The following is a 17217-nucleotide window of genomic DNA, read 5'->3' as shown; positions in this document are numbered from 1 at the left end:
CGGGCCCGCGCGCCGCGTGCGCCGCTGACGTCATCGCGCGCGGTCATGGGCGCGGCCACGCCCCCCGCCCCCCACCCGCCCGCCTCAGGGGAGGGACCCGCCAGGTGAGGGAACGCTCCGGTCTGTGCTCCCCTGGGGCCGGAGATTCCCCTCAGGTCAGGGCTCCCCTCAGGTGCGGGGTGCGGCTTCCCCTCCCGTGATGGTCCCCCTCGGGCCCGGGATCCCCTCCCGTGGTGGTCCCCCTCAGGCCCGGGATCCCCGCCCGTGATGGCCCCCCTCGGGCCCGGGATCCCCGCCCGTGGTGGTCCCCCTCAGGCCCGGGATCCCCGCCCGTGATGGCCCCCCTCGGGCCCGGGATCCCCGCCCGTGGTGGTCCCCCTCAGGCGCGGCCCCCGTCAGGCCTGTGCTCTCCTCAGGCCGGAGCTCCCCTCAGATGGGCAGGGTCCGCTCGGCTGCTGTCACCCGCCCTGCCCCAGTCACCTCCTGGAGGCCCCGCACCTCTCCTGAGCTCCCTTGTGTTGTGGCAGCGCCTGAAGTGCTCCGTGGGGTGACATGGAAGCATCTTCCTGCCCTTCAAGGGTGGTTCATCACACACGGAGCTGAGAGTGGAGATAAAATCCTCCACTGCACAGGGCCAGCCACCTCCGAGAGTTCTGGTGACTGAATCTGAGGCAGCTCAGCCCTTCAGCTGCCTGGACCTTGGTCACAAGTCCTTGGTATCAGAGAAGATGACAAGAGGATTCCTGATGTCTTTATTTTTACAATATTGCCCACTCAGCAGCTGGACTGGCCAGTTGGGAGCTGGGCCTGATGTTCTGGGGCAGGGTGGGAAGAGTTGTAAACTCACATCCTGTGAGTTTCTTGGGCAAGGGTAGAAATTGGCAAAGAGGAAGAAAAAAGGAAGGGGAAGGAAACAATTTTAAAAAATGGTACAAGGCAGAGGAGAGGGGAGGAGTGAAGCCAAAGTAAAAACACAAATGCAATGCTGTCTTTTCATAAGGAGTCTATGTAAGATCCCATTTCCTTGAATTTCATGTAAACAACCAAAAACTTTGGGTGTAGAGACACTCCTCGATGTTCTTGCTGTCCCTGGTCCTTCTCTAGGTCCCCTGTTTGACTTTTTGTATGTTTTTTTCATACATTTGTGGGTGGACACCTGAAATGCCATTGATGACCTTCTGCACTCAGTTTCCAGAGAAGCCCTCTCAGAACTTGCAGTGGTTTGGGATTTCTGCTGGTTTAAGAACCACCAACCCCAGGGATGTTGCCTTGTCCCTGCTGTTTCTCCAGTGAGGCCCTGATTGTCCAGAGATCAAACACGTGTTGTGGCAGGTCTTGGTAATCCTGAAGTAGAAAAATAAACTAATCAACATAATAGAAATGTCACAGGAATTTGTTGTGTCTATATTTCTATATTAAATTTTCCTGGATTCTAGCATTTGCCCACGATCCTATGTAACAGGACTTTATGTTACAGGAGGCCTGGATTTTGGATTACAGACTTTGGAAGAAGGAGGATCACATCTCAGATCAGAGCATTAACTCTGTGCTGGATACGTGCCAAAACTTTCCAGTTCACCACAAGGTTGGAATACTCCCTGCCAGCAAAGTTATTTTTCCTTCCCACATGAAAACATTCCCTCCACCTTTGCAGTTCTCTGTCAGCTCAGTTTATCACAGAGCCACCCCTGAGATGTAGCTGCATCTTACCCCTTGCTGTTGAGGTTGGGGTGCTGACACCCTCCTGCAGATCTGGGGGAATCCAGAAAGGAAAAACACTTCAACATATGTAGGATTGCTTGTGTCAGTTCAGGAAAAGGTGGTTTTGGAAGACATCATAAATTGTCAATAACCCTTAAAAGTATTCCTTTCGCTGGTGATCTGTAAGCCTCAAAAGAGCAGAAGGAAACTCTTATCAGGCATGAATATTTGTCGTGGGCTGGAATTCTGCAGGCTGATGACATTTCATTAGGGCTGTGGTTGGTGTTTCACATACAAAGGCAGGAAATGTTGTGCATTTCCCACTCAGAGCCCTGCTGTGCCGGCCCCAGAGCTCTCCCAGAACACCAAGGGATTTATCCCAAACTTCCTACCTCTCCCCTACACCTCTTGACAAGGAACAATTCTTACACATGGTGTGGTTGTGCATAATGATTACCTCAAAAGATTTCTTTCAACTTTTTAACTAAGCCATGCTAATTAATATTCATTCAAGAAATCTGCATTTTCTTTCAAACAGAAATCACAAAAACATTTAGTTAAGCACAAACAATGGGAGTGTAGCAGGGCTGGCCTTAATGGTTCTGCATTATTTAACCTTGCACCATTACAAAATACTTCAGAATTACCTGTAAGCTCTCCCCACCTCCTGGGAGGCTGTAGCTCTTTGTATAATCTCATTATTTCAATCACATCTTTGTGAACAAAACCAAAGCAAGCTGAGATAACAGTGATCCCCTCAGCCCTGGATGGGGAGCAGGGCTCTGTGCAGCTGATGCTCGGGGCTCCCACACCTTGCCTGTCTTTCACTTGTGGCAACACATGAGGAATGGTGCTTTTCCTCTGAATTTCAATATTTTATGATCATTTTTCAAGGTATCTTGCAGGTTTCAATGGCTGTCTTCTGCTGCCAGAGATCACCTAAGGCCATTGCACAGCAAATTTACAAACATGAAATCCCTGGTTTGCCTTTACCTTAATTAATCCCCAACTCACCAACCTTTCACTGCCAGAAAACGTATCTAAGAAATTGAATTCATAAATCAAGTTAAGGATCACAGTGAAATTGTGACTGTTTGTTCTCTGGGTGTTAGATTTTGTTTTGAGTACACACAGTTATATTTAAGTAGAGGCACATGTGAGCTCCTCTCCTTAACCCTTCAGACTATTCCTGAATGCAAATTCCATTCATTCTTTCCTCTTAAGATAATTGAGGCTGTTTCCTTTGATGCTTTTCCCCTGTCCTAGAAATGCAGATTCTTTCCAGCACAGCAAATGAGAAAGGACAAAATATAAATGTAGATGAGTCTCTATTCTAACACCAGGTGACAATAAGCCATGATAAATAGAATACTTGGCACATGTTTCAGCTGGAGATTCATACTGCTGATTCATCTTGTATTCATCTGGATTTATCCCTCAATTAAGGAATAAAGTAAGGACTTGAAGTGAGGCATTAGCTCAAGTATGGCCAAATTTATCTGCCCCAATGATAGTAAAAGTCTTGCAAAACACTCCATGGTCAGCAAATAATTCTCAGCTTTGGGTGACTTCAGGAATTAACACCATAACTTTACCTTTAAACCTCTACCTTGTTGCAGGTAGTTAAGCAGAGACCAAGAGCTGTTAATCTGCAGCAACAGGAACTCTTGGGGAGAGGGTATCTGGTGTCAGCTTCCAGGAATTCAACCTTTCAGTTTGCATGACTATCTAAGTGCCTGAACATTCCAGATAACCCAGGGGTTTAACTTTAGGTTGTTTTGATGTAAAACCAACATGGTTTTTATCTTGAGAGAACTGCTCCCAGCAAAAAAGGAGGGAAGAATTTTAAATGCTTTCCCACTAGGCTGCTTCTTAAGCCAGAGGCAACCAGGTGAAGTTTACACCTCAAACCTTTCACTTCAGTCCCTCCTAAATCCTGCTAATGACAATTCTTTAGAGCACAGTGGTGGGGATGCTCCTTCAGCTCACCAACACAGGCTTGGTCGGAGTCCAAGACCCTCCCACCTCTTCCCTGGCTTTTCTTTTGAATATAGCAGCAATAAAACACACATCTGAGCATCCCACTTCCACAGTATGTTGTTGTCACACTCTTCACCTTTAAAGAATTCCAACATATGTTTCCCTAAATGCTTTTTCTCTATTTATTCTACGAAGTTCCCAGAATAAATTTAATTTATTGATTCTGACAGTTTTCAGTTGGTTTGGACATTTCACTTGGGTGATTCCCCAAGCTTAGTGCAAGCAAACTCAGCTTGAAGCAGCTGTCTCCTTTCACTGCAAAAAAATGATTGGTTTCAGATGTAGAATACTGAGGGCCTTGGGCTATATTTAATTTTAAAAAAATATTTTTTTTAAATTCTACCCTTAAAAGTGAAAAAAATGAAAGTGCATCATATGTCGTAGGACCTTGCTGCAGAAAGGTGTTTCTGGGCATGTTTCCATGCACAAACTCCCAATGCTTGGTTTGCTCTTCACTGTGTCCAGCCTGGAAGTGGAGTTCATTGCAATGAACTGTGTTGGCAGAATAATGGGCTGAATTACCCCATAATTTACATGGACAGATTGAGAAGCTTCCTTTCAGTCTTAATAAATGTAAGGTTTAATCAACTGTCAGACCACTAAAGCAGCAACAGTACAAGCAGCAGCAGAACTGAAGTCCTGGCACTGCCTGGTGAAGGTTTTGCTGTTCCTTGATGTCAGTGGCCAGTGCCTGTCAGAGTGAAACAAGAAAAAGAAACCAAACAGCCAAGAATGGTATCTGGGGCCAAATTTTGTCTGGCAAGGCTGGAGCATTGTGTCAAGGGGAAACCCAAATTCTCCTCCTAGCATATCATAGCTTGAGTTCTTGACCCTACTCTTCATAGTGGCCTCACTGTTGTGCCTGGAAACAACTGCCCTTGGGAGAGGAAGAGAGTTTGGTTAGGACATTTCTGGGGCATCTTGAGTTTATATATCACTCTTTGACTGAGTTATATATTCTAGATATATCTAAAACCCTTTACAAAATTTTTCCCCACTTCCTACTTACTAAGGGGGTTCCTTCTCTCAAAATTGAATGACATTTTCTAAGTAAAATTTCATTTGAGTGAGTGAAAAGAACTTTCTGATAAAACTTCAAATATCACCACCTTCTCTTCAAGCTGGTCTAATTTTGTCTTTTTTTGTAAGAAGAATATGCTTATATTTTCCCACTCTGTACCCCTGTAATACAAAAAGGTACAGAATGATATTATCAAGTGACAAAATAATTAAGTATGATTCAAATGTTTATACTGAACTAAGAAAACCATAGATGGGAATCACACACAGCCTCTTCTTAGATAAATGTCTTTGTGAAGCCTCCTTGGAGGGGGCAGGAGGGTCTGTGAAGGTGCTGATAACCCACTCTGGGACCACAGAAGTAAAATAACACACAGAGAAGGAGCAAAAGAATTTAAAATGAGTGACCCAGAAATGGAGGCAGCACCCTCTGTCATATCCAGATACAGAGATTTTTGCAGAGGCAGTTTTTGATCCCAATTTGTGAATTTTAAACTATTGCGAAAATATTTTTACTCTTTTAAAGTTTTTTCTGTTTTCAAATATATATTACTTTTCAAATATGTATGTAAGTTCTGGTTAGCAGAAGCTGTGGTTAGGTGTGACATAATTTGGACTTGCAGTTCAAAAACCTCAGGCAGCCCTTGCCCTTTAAAAATAGGCAAGTAAAATGGTCTGAATTAGCTAATTATTTTAATTGCCAATCTCTCAATTAAGTGCAGTGCAATATAGGGGCTGAAATAATAAAAATAGTTAATACTATTCCAGAGAGGGCTATTTCTGGTTGCAATTTCTGGCTGTAGATTTTGGGCTGCAATAAGCATTTTTTCTTCTCCCTTATGGGTTTCTTTATTTCCTCCCCAAACCTCTGTCCTCACTCCAGCCCTTACAACTGGCCATGGTGAAACACAGGAATTATTGTCTTCAGTAATTCTTAGGCTCTGCCCCAAACCAGAACACATTAACATGAGTGACTGTGAATAAATCTTTCCTGGATATCTTAATCTCATTTTTAATAACAGGAGACATTTTCTCTTGTATAAGTATTTCCTAACTTGGTCAGCTCCCATGGTTTTCTCTCTCTTTTTTTTTTTTTTTTTTTTTTTTTTTTCCTGGTTAAATAAGTCTTTAAGTTCTGCCTCTCCTGCATCCCTGGAAATGCTTGCTAACAGCTGCCATCTTCCCAGATCATCTAACGCAAGAAATTCCATGTGTGTATTTTCCCTTGGAATAGATCTCCCTCCATCATTTCCACACCAGCTCCTATTGTCTGTGGAGCATCTCTTCCTTCCCTCCACTTCATTTTTCTGCACCCGATTTCCCAGGCAGTGGCATTGTCTCCTTTGGCTCCATGGCCCTTACACGTGCCATGGGAAATGGAATATTTGCCTTTAGTCACATTCACACTTGGAGTAAATCCATTCTCTGTCCTATCTGAGCATGGACATAACGTTTAAGCCACATTCAATGCCACAGAGGCAGCTGCTGTGTTTCATCACAAGATTTCTCACCTGCCTCAACATTTTTACCTTACAGCCTGCAGAGTTGTGCACAAAAAATGTGGTAAAAGGATGAGAATCAAATGCATTTGGCTCAAGGGAGTCGTACAAGAGCTGTGGTGTGATACTAGAAATGTGCACAGTCGATTACCCATTAGGGAAGATGATTACAGACACCCATAAGGCCAGAGTGGCAATCCCTGCCAACCATGGCTGTGGAAGAAATGTAATGGATGAGGGAATTAGTGTCAGGTTTATTCAGATTTCTCCTTTAAGACCCCTGATGTGCATTTTCAAGGGCTTTCTCCTATTTCTCCTGACATTTGCAAGGCTGATTTATTTGTTACTCATCGGTGCTGTGATCAGTGCTTTCATTTCCAGCCTTCTGCTGCTGGGCGTATGAAAGACCAACCAGAGGTGAAACACTCGTTGCTTATTAGCACTTTATATTCTGCTGGAACATGCCGAGCTCAGGGCACGTAGCAGCACAGCGCTGTGTGTGCCCGGTGGCTCCGGCTCCATCCCCGGTGCTCAGCGAGGGGACCAGCTCATCTCTGTCCGCCCGGGGCCGCTGCCGTGGCCCTTAGCGCTGGAGTTTGGCACGTTGCTATGGCGACCCCGCCGCCGCAGGCAGCACCGAGCCGCCACCAGCACAGGTCGGTGTCCGCGGTTCGGCCCTCGGCGTCGGGGGCGGCGGGAGAGCGGCGGCCGCGCTCCAGGGTGCTCTGCAAACCGAGCTGTGGGCTCTCCCCGTCGGCCGCTGGCACCGCTGCCCTCCTGCCCGGCTCCCGCTGGGGAGGAGCAGCAACAGGCGCCCTGAGCATTCCGCTCGCAGACAGCGCCCTGGGGGCCGGGAGGGCAGGGGGTGACTCCGCTCCGCTGGTGGGTGCTGGCAAAGGGACCCCGCTGCAGGGCAGTGCCGTGGTGCTGGGTCACGGCAAGGGCTGAGCTCAGCCGGGGCATCCTCGGGACCGGGGACAGTCAGGCAGGGTGCACGGGGGTGCGATGCCAAGCACGGTTCTGCCAGGGACAGTCTGCAGCCAGGTGTGTTTCCCTCCTTGCTCTTCATTAAGATGTAAGATGTGAAAAAGTAGGTACACCGCATTGCTCTGAAGTTCCGCAAAGAGCCAGGGGAAAAAAAAAATGGGCTTCCAGTAGGGCCGTGCAGACTAAAGTTGCATTTTACCAGAGACCCGACCAAAGTCGCAGAGCAGCGTCTGGAGGGGGACGCGAGGGTCTGTACGAGCCTCATCCCCAAGCACCGCGGCAGAGGCGCACGGGAGCAGTAGCGTCTCGCCCTCCACATCGAGAGCTGCAACCGGAACGACTCTGCACCGCCTGCCTCTCGCTGCCAACCTCCCCGCGCCCTGGGAGTGGGCGGCTAAAAACATCCAGGGAGGCGAATACCGACTGCGTTATCACTTACGCAAACCTGGCATCGCTGACGTAAATTTAGAAGGGGATTCAGCAAATAAAGGCGGCTCTCGGCAGCCCGCATTACCTCGGGTACTCTGCGCGGGCTGTGCCTCGCAGGACAAGCCGAGCAGATGGGGCTGCCCCCGCAGCTGGGAATCCTCCCTGGGGTTTGTAAAGCCTAAGCTTTGACTTAAAGAAGTGGTGGGATGTGTTGGTGGGAAAGCGATGCTCCCATCTGGCAGGGGTAGTGAAGAGACTTCTTGTCACAGGCATGTGCTGCTCAGAGGTCATGGCCAGTGTCAGGGTGGGTACAGATTATTGTAGCTCGGCTCTTCTGGTTCCCCAGAGAGGGCAGGCCAGGCTCAAGCCAGCAAAGAATGGCACGGTGTCCTCAAAAAACCCAGCTCTTGGCAAATATTGGCAAGACCCCTTTCTCTAGGAGCTGCAGCATTCAAAAGTGAGGGAGAAACTCAGCAGTTCTAGTGTATCCTGTGTTGGCATTGCTGGAAAAACATCCTCTGTGGTGGGCTGTGACTCCACCATACCAAGGAACAGAGCCTGTCCTTGGTGTCCTTTAACCAAGACTTTTTCTGGACACAGAAATACTTTTATTTAGCAAAGCTATCCTTCCAAAAAGCTGTTGACCATTTCCCACAGCTGGAAAATGCAGAACTAAGGTTGAACTCTAACAGTATTTTCTTAGTTAGAATTTCTAGCTTTTATTTCCTAGCAAGGACTTAAATCACCTTTCTTTCCCCCTCTCCTCTCAAGGCCCAGGTTTTCTCCCTTGCTGGGCTCCCCTGCACCCGCAGCACAGCAGGAACCAGAGCTTTGCTCTGCCGAGAAGGGAGACACAGCAAAATCATTCGAAATGGCTCAGTCCAGCAGATCAGAACAGAAGGGGGAGCCCAGGAGACAAAATCAGAGAGCATCCCACCCCGCCGAGCTCCGGCCGAGCTCTGGATGTTAACGGCGTTCATAGAAACTTGCTTTGTTTCTACATCCACCTTTTGGGTTTTGTTTTATGATTTATAGAGACCATTCTCACCTCCGAGTCTGTGCCGAATTCCCACTGTGCTGAACAGCAGTTCCATTGGCAGTGCTCAGAAATCACCACTGTGCTGCACTCCACCATTGTCCTCTGTATTTATGAGGCAAAATATCTCCTTTTCCCTCCTCTTCCCCCACACTGACCCTTTCCCTCCAGGCCTCCAACGCCCAAATCACCCCCACTGTGCTTTCCATGCCTGCTGTTCCTGCTTTAAATCCGCATCACCTGAGAAGTCACCTCAGAAGTCACCCCCTTGACAGCTTGATGGGCTGGCAAGCATCTGGCCTGCCCTGGGCAAGTCCACAGCCTCCTGGGAGAGGGAAATGTTGTGGTTTCAACCCCTTTTAATAAGGCAGCTGGAGGACTGATCTTTTTAGCAGCAAAGGAGCCTGAACTGCATTACTGCTGGGGGTATTTAGTGTCCCAGCTCCAGGTGGGCCTCAGGAACAGTGGACAACTCCCTGATCCATTCCATCAGCTGTATGGAGGAGATGCCTTTCCCTGCACTCCCCAAGATCTCTGGCAGATGCAGAGATCAATGCCCACCACAAACCTGACCTGCTGAGATTTATTTAACATTTCCTAACAAGTTGGGCTATGCTATGAGCCCATTTTCACATAGTGCTGGTTTGTACTTCAGTATCTTCAGTTGCCTCCTGTTTGTTGTATCTCCGTGCATGGCTCACAAATACTGTTCTGCCTGTACCTGCCTCAGTACTTTCTAATTTATTGCTGATAATAATTTGTTTTCTTCTCCAGATACCAACAACATGCCTGTTATAAAGTACCCAAGGGTTAGAGACCCTCTCTTTTATGAATGGGACAGGAAAGCCCAGAAGTGTGGATTAAGACACACAGTTTATGCTGTAAATGGGGATCAGTATACTGGAGAATGGCTGGACAACTTGAAACATGGTAAGATATATAATTCTGAGAAAAAATAGCAACTTAGTTGTCCTTACAAATGTTCCTAGGGGCAGGAAGTGGTCAGTGGTTCTATGTGTTCTATATGCTCCTGGAAGAACATTCATTCATGTAGGACTATATGTTCACACACACACACACACACACACTTGATATATGTAATGCAAAAATGCAGAAACATTTCTAATAGGTAACTTGGAGAGCTTTTGTATGCACTCAGGGGTGACTACCTGAAATATCTCTATTACAGATGTTTAAAAATCCTTTCCAAAAAACAACAAACTGCAGTCAGCTTCATGTACTGGGATGTGCCCTGGCTGCACAGTCCCTGGAGCTTTCTCAGCTCCTGACTTGGTTCCAGGAATCTTAATTTATTCCCAAGATGTGGCAGGGCCCGCAGGGGACAGAGCAGGAGAAGGAGACCCTGTCCAAGCCAGGAGCAGCCAGAGCAGGACAGATTTGTTTACAAGCAGCAAACTGAGGTTTGGAAAGATTTCAGTGCAATCAGCAGAGGCCACACAGGAAGCCCCAGATCAAGATTAACGATGGTTCCAACTTGGGAAGCTAAACTGAATCCCAGACGCAAGCCTGACTTTGTGCAGGGAGTGCTGCCCTGCCTGGGATGGAGCAGGAAGGGCAGTCCTGTGCACCCTTCTCCTAAACATGATGGTCTCCCTGTCATTCCTCTTGTTTGTTAAACAGGTAAAGGCACACAGATTTGGAAAAGCACAGGAGCTATTTACAGCGGTGACTGGAAGTTTGGGAAGCGGGATGGTTATGGCTCATACAGCATTCTTGACCCAGTGACCAAGGAATACAAGAGGGTGTACACAGGCTGGTGGGAAAATGACCGAAGAGGTGTAAGTGAGATTTTCTGCCAGCAGTGGGGCAGTGGGACCCAAAACACGGGGAATCGTTGGGTGCACATGTTCAAGAAAATTACTTAAAATACTAACTTTCACAATACTGAGGTTGAATTGAATGGTCAAGACTAAAAATCCAACATTTTTATGGGAGTGCCATCTCCTTCCTGGAGAGGGCATCATCTCCACCCATCTGCTGGTTACCAGGCTACAGCCCTGAGCTCCCACCGACTGCCTCAGAGCAGTGGTTACTGCTCAGACTCACCTGCAGCTTGGTCAAGCACGATGGGAGGTTTCACATCCTGTCTCTTAATCCTCCCCGCCCATCCCTTTCATAACTCTCGTCCTTGAACAAGTGAGAGGAACCTGTATTATAAGCACTGCCAGAAAATGCACCTTCTTCTGGGAGTTTTACAGCATAACAGGCAAATAACTTGAGTTCTTTTGGAAATTAAGCCTGTCACATAAATCAGTTTTGCCTTAAAGGAACATAATGAGAAAGTCATCTGGTAGAAGTGACTGCAATGTAATGTGCAAAATCCTTGTAGGAACGTTTTTGGATCTGCCAATGGAAACCTTGTGTTTGTGTCTGCTCTTAAATTAAACTCATCTCCATCAACGCTTTTAATGGGCGTGTGGCTCCATGGCTCCTGTCTCTTGGAGGCAGCTTCCCTTCCTGTTCTTTAAGGTTAGATCTTCCATAACTGAGCTTTGGTGAAAGATTTATGACATCCAAATATCACTAGGGTTGGGTTTTCTTCTAAAAAAGTTTCTCCCTTAAATCCATGCAGTTTAATAAAATTAACACTCAGAAAAAACCAGTTGTTTCCAGAACTGGTTTTATTATTTGTTCAGAGAAAAAAGAACACTTTATTCCTATGGGAAAACGTGTTAGTGATATGGAAATATTTCTTATTGGTATCACTCCCTGGCATAGGGGGTACCTCTGGACTTTTCTTAATGGCAAACATACATGTAAAACAAGCTGCCCAGCCTGGGACACACTGAGCTGGAAACGTCGTCATGGTTGAAAGACATGAAATCCCTGTGTTGAGAGACACTTCCTTTAATGCTGCCTATCCCCAGGCAGGTTTATATACTTGTAAAGCTTGCTTTTAGCTAAATATTAGCAGCAATCATGCCAATAATAACATACTGAGATATAAACCCAAGGTTTTGTCAAGGGAATAAAACTTTTTTGCCAAAAAAAATCCCGTACTACCACATCTCATTTCCTTCAGCACAAGAACAGCCACAGAGCTGAGCTGCCAGCAGTCATGTGTAAGAGTAATAAACAAAGGAATATTCTATCAAAGTGATGTCCCAAAATTGAACACTGACCCCTTTCAATAGAGCAGCTCCTAACCAGCCATCTCTGTGCTGCTGTCCAGGGCCGGGGGATGTTCTTTTACCCCAACGGGGAGCTCTACGAGGGCGAGTGGAGCAATGGTTTGCGGAGCGGCTGGGGAAAGATGCACTACAAGGACGGCTCCACCTACGAGGGACAGTGGCTGACGGATCAGCCCAACGGGCAGGGCCTGCTGCGGCTCCGTAAGTACGGACCACCCTCACCCTGCCCCCTCCAAGCTGTTTGGTGTCGTGCTGCTCTCCGCGTGTCTCTGCCATCCAGATTTCTGTGCTACACTGCAGCCTTGCAGCAGGACTGCGGCCGCTCCGTGTCATCCCTCCCCTCCTGGTCTGGAGCGGGAGGCAGCACAGGCTGAGCAAGGGCCGGCGCTGCACTGCTCAAGCCCATAAGCCCACACGCATGAAAGCTTACTTTTGCTGTGATTTACATTTAAATGACTGGGATGGTTCGGGTTAGAGATAATATACTGTTGGGTCAGAGAAGAGCAAATCTCTCTTTTCAAGGCAGGCACTTTGCCAGACAGGCTTTCTAGCTCTGAATACGAAAGAAGAGTTCAGTTTCCAGCACAGGGAAAACAAAAAAAAAAAAAAGAAAAAAGAAAAACCACAACATAGTTTTCTTTTTGAGTTCACTCCATCCCCTCTGTCTACTTCTGACAGTGACTTGTGTTGAGTGAACACAGAGGTTTCATTAGTACACAATCCTTTTCCATAAATAACACCAAGTACATCATGGATTGGGAATGTTAGGGCCAATCTCGGCATAAATACAGAAATTATATTTTTCCCTTTTATTTTCCTTGGAGTTTAACACATTTTCCCCCAAAGCCAATAATCCCAAGAATCTCTGCAATACCAGGCACAGCATTCCAAGAACATCTGAATAAATATTATCTCCATATTATTATTCATCTATTCTATCTTTTTTTGCTTGAAAGTGATCTCAAGGCCAGTAATTAGCTAAGCAAAGCAGCTGGGAGGAATGAGCCTGACCTTCTCTGCACACCACATGCATGACTGTGCTCTCTCTGCTGACTGTAAAGTCGCTTTGGACCGATGGCTCATCTGGATGAAATCAGCACCTGCTTCCAGGGGGAATCTTGCACTGATCTGCTGTGCTCCTGTCAAAGGCCCTGTTAGTTATAAACTAACAGCCCCTGCAGGCTGAGCTGTGGCTGACACACCATTTCAGAGCCCAGTTGCCTCCAGCCTAGCCTGCAACTGATTGTTAGCTGGATTCCTTTTGGTTAAAATTAGCCGGAGCAATTATTTCATACCCACAAGCTTAATGCATTCAGCTCAGCTGCTGGAAGTGCGCCCACGTGCCGGCAGCTTTGCCATGTGAAAGAAAAGGAGTTCTTCAGTGGAGGTCATGATGAGCTGCAGCTCAAGATTAAATTGCTTGTAGTGGCAGCGTGCCCAGTGAGGGTGAGCTTGGCTGAGAGCACTGCACTGATCTGCTGCCTCTGCTACATCCATTCCCCAACAGCTTTGTACCAGAGCACTTCACATCCACAGGGATCATGGTTGTGAGAAACACAGCCTCAGGTGCTCTGGGAGGAGAGCAGATGGGACCAGCCAGGCACCATAGTGCAGTCAGGGTGTTCATTGCCCCTCCTTGCAGCCAGGACTGTGGTTTTGGTGGTTTCTCACTTGGTGGCTGGAGTGCGGAAGCTGAGCTGCTCCCAGCTGTGGACAAGGCAGCTTGGTGTTGCAGATAAGCACAAAACCAGATCAAAGTTGCAGATAACCATCACCACGGCTCCAGCCTGTAAACCAGACCCTGCCTGAGCAGCCCAGCAGCCACATTCCCTGGAAGCCTCTTTGGTTTTCCCCTCTTCCCTTACAGTATCCTGGCAGGCCCCAGCTATCTCTGCAGCACTGTGTGGGGTGCCCTGGTGTTTCAGCCACTTCTTGTGATGAAGAGTGGCAGAGTTCAGCTGAGACTCAAAGGTATTTCCACTAACATGGTCAGAAATCTCCATGGGTCTGGGCTTAGAAACACTGTATGTAGGAAAAGGGGTGAGCAGAGGACTCTCCTAGTGACAGCAGGGTGGTCTGGATCTATCCCAGGTGCAGCATCACCATGGATATGATGCCCTTTCTCAACCAGCATCCATGGATGAGGCTGCTCTCTTCCCCTTGTAGCTCAGCTTTCCCTGTTAGTGATGGATGGGTGGATTCCTGGAGAGCAGCAGAGAGCCCAAAAAAAGCCTCTCTCAACTTGCAGAAAATGCCAAGAGAAGCAGTAGAGCTGGAAAAACAGCCTGTAACTGACTGCCAGAACTGTTCAGACTCTTGCAGCAATTCTCACCCCGTAATTCATTGAGGAAAAACTTAACTAAAAGTATTCTTTGAAATCAAGATTATTTTGACTGGACAGCAATCAGTGCTCTGTTCCTTGCCCAGACAAGCAAACCTCTTCAAGACAGAGATCCTGCCTGATTTATTGCAGTGACAAATCTGAAACTTGTGTCCTGTAATTTTTCATGTTGTGAAGTGACTCAGAGACCAGTCCCTTACCTTGAGCACACTGGCTCCTTGTGTCAGCAAAAAATGAGTATCACTGTAAGAACAAAGCAAGTGAGCAGAGTCCTGGTTCCAAGTGAGCAAGTGTGGGCTCCTTCTGCAGCATTTTCTCCCTCTGTGGCACAGCAAATGGAGCACTGCAAAATCAAAATGACACAGTACCACAGCCACCTTGAAATTACTAAGAGGAGCCAAACACATGATCTTCTCCTCTGCTGGTTTGTTCTGTTGATTGATTTCATTTGTAACCCCTTAACACAATGGTGCAAATTTCAAGGTCTGTTCATGTATTTAATTGCAGCAAATGGAAATCGGTACGAAGGAGGTTGGAAAGATGGCAAGAAGCATGGCCCGGGGAAATACTTCTACCCAGATAAGGGACAGCTGTTAGAAGGCATCTGGGTAGCAGATATACCAAAGTGTGGAGTTCTGGTTGACTTTGGCAGAGACAACGCTCCAGCCCCTACTCAGTTTCCACTCCCAGAGGTAATTGCTTGGAAATTTTGGTTTGTATTCATCAGTGCTCGGGTCAGCTCTCCGGGTAGCATTTCACTTCTCAAGAGATTTCCCCCATGGGGTGTGTGCTCAGTCTTTTGGCCAGCAGCATCCTAAATGGCCCCATAGGGACTAACAGCTCATGCAGCCTCTGCTGGAGCCTCCCAATTGCCTACATCTGAAAAAATGCAGTTCTCATGCACCAGAACTGCTCAGAGACCTGATGCAGCACAAAGGAAATGGGGACAATAGAGGCACAGACAATAGTGGGATTTGTGTCAAGAACAAATTATTTCACCAAGCCCAAGTGCTGAGGCTGAGCAGATCCTGCAGGAACCTTAGCAGCTGCAGGGCCAACAGCAGCTCTCTCCCTCAAGTCAGGGGCTCACCATTGTGCCCAGCAGCCCCGGGAGCAGAGGGATGTGTGCAGGTTCCCACCTGGGCCCAAGGTGGGGAGATGGTGTCCTAGAGCCCACATCCTCTGCTCCTCTTTTCCCTTGATTGACACACACAGCAGAGGAAGAGCCAGGCCCTATCCCCATCCCAAAGATTTGGCAAGACACAAAGACACACTGGGCCATCAGCCTGGCACCCACTGGGTCCTTGCACGTCACTTTGGTGGACAGGAGAGCCTGTCCCCAGCTCTGTGCCCTTGGAGAAAGAGGAAATGGGAATCAGCAGTGAACAGATGTGACTCCAAGTGAGAGCTGGCCCTAAGTCTCAGCTTGAACCCTCATGGTCTGCAAACCACACACATGGAACAAAATGGTCGGTGCAGGATGGGCTGGGGCAGCTCCCCTTCAGTTAGAGCCAAGCAGAACCACCCTGGATAATCACAGCTCACCACTCTGCTCCAGCAGCACAGGGAATAGCACAGGGAATAGCAGGTAAAGCCACCCACCTTCCTCTGGCCCAGGGACACGGCTGTTCAACGTGACACCAGGTACACACAGCCTTCCAAAGCTCACAGCTGTTACATCTTCATTGCCCCTATCTTTTCAAATCTGTTTTCTATAGCCAAGGGCCCTTTGAGCACAGTTTTGAGCCAGTTAATCCTGTAAATACCAGGCACACCCACAGCAGTGCAGAATAATAAACACCAAACACCCATCAGAGAAAAACAATCTCTATTTTGCAAAAAGAGTGAAAGGAGTAGCACTTCTGTGGCTAAAAATATTTACTGTATGTGGTTTGTCAAAGGCCATTGAGAAGAGCCTCAACAATCCAACAGCCTGGGATGAACTACTGGTACACTAAGGCAGGATGTGCAAGTCTGGCTGTTTATTTAACTCCCTGAAGATCAAGTGATGATCCAGTTCTCTTCTGCTCTATAAGCAAAAACAAAGCATCAACTTTCACCGCTGTTATTGTGCTTTCAATGGCTTGACCTCAATTTGTTGATCTCAGGATACGAAGTAGTAGATAAAAGGAGAAAAACTGAATTCAAGTTTTCATAAACTTTTGTCACCACCACCCCCTTTATTAAAATTATAGGTGAGGCCTAACAGGCTACAAATCAAAGCCACTTTTGCCCAAGAGTGTGTTTTGTTAAAGTCAAAATCACACAGAGCTATTTCAAGGAGATAAAGTGATGTTCAGCACACTAATGAAATTAGGGTGGTGTAGTTGTTTCTAAATAATTGAAAGGCTGCAATATGAGCTGAAGTCCTGATACGTGGGAGACTCTCCAGTAATGCTCAAGAAATTAAGCTCTATAAAACCTTAAGCTTCTTCAATTAAACTGCATAACTGACTTGTATTCTTTTTATTTAGATTGAACTACATGATCCAGCTGGTGTTTTAGCACAGGCCCGGGCAATGTTTGATGACAGCCATAATTAATAACCAGATATCGAAGAAAGAAATAATTTAAGAACACAATCCTGGGTTACTTATTCCTTCAAGTGTCAAACCCACACCGTGGTTTTCATGTTGTGGTCTGCCTCACCATTCCCTCAAGGCTTTTCAGGTATACTTCCCTCTGCAGGTGGCTTTGCTCAGGAGCCTCCTCCCACCCCCATTATTTTGGAAAAGAAAGGAAAATAAAAAATGAATGGGAAAAAACCCAAAAGACAAGCACTAAAACGCTGTAAGACAGGCAGAGTGAGTCTCTGCTCAGCTCCTCTTATTCCTCCTGCTAAGAAATCACAGTCCTGGTGGTTTCAAGGCCTTTGCTTCAGAGAAGGAGCGTTTCTAGTATGTGTTTTAAAATAATATAGAAAAGTACAATCAAGTAATTGTGTCCTCCACTCCCCACAAATATAGCCCAACACACACCTGTGACCCCAAATCCCTTTTGAAGTTACAATAG

General features: G+C 47.0%; 1 protein-coding gene across 6 annotated transcripts; it reads left to right on the top strand.

Moving 5' to 3' along the window:
* The first annotated feature begins 50 nt into the window (after window positions 1–50).
* MORN3 (MORN repeat containing 3) lies at window positions 51–16982 on the top strand. 6 transcript variants are annotated; one of them, XM_053959547.1, is made up of 7 exons: window positions 51–104; window positions 1478–1585; window positions 9487–9642; window positions 10354–10511; window positions 11906–12065; window positions 14713–14897; window positions 16680–16982. In XM_053959547.1, exons 3-7 carry the CDS (start codon window positions 9498–9500, stop codon window positions 16746–16748), a joined length of 717 nt encoding a protein of 238 aa, XP_053815522.1. In that variant the 5' UTR covers window positions 51–104; window positions 1478–1585; window positions 9487–9497; the 3' UTR covers window positions 16749–16982. The 6 variants fall into 6 exon arrangements, with proteins under 6 accessions (XP_053815522.1, XP_053815523.1, XP_053815524.1 ...); XM_053959548.1 differs by having other exon boundaries at window positions 67–155; XM_053959549.1 differs by lacking the exon at window positions 51–104 and adding an exon at window positions 153–172.
* Window positions 16983–17217: the final 235 nt, after the last annotated feature.

Source organism: Vidua chalybeata, chromosome 18 (assembly GCF_026979565.1).
Source record: "Vidua chalybeata isolate OUT-0048 chromosome 18, bVidCha1 merged haplotype, whole genome shotgun sequence".
Taxonomy (NCBI): domain Eukaryota; kingdom Metazoa; phylum Chordata; class Aves; order Passeriformes; family Viduidae; genus Vidua; species Vidua chalybeata.
Note: the sequence above shows the minus strand (reverse complement) of the source record. Positions and strands in the feature narration are given on the sequence as shown.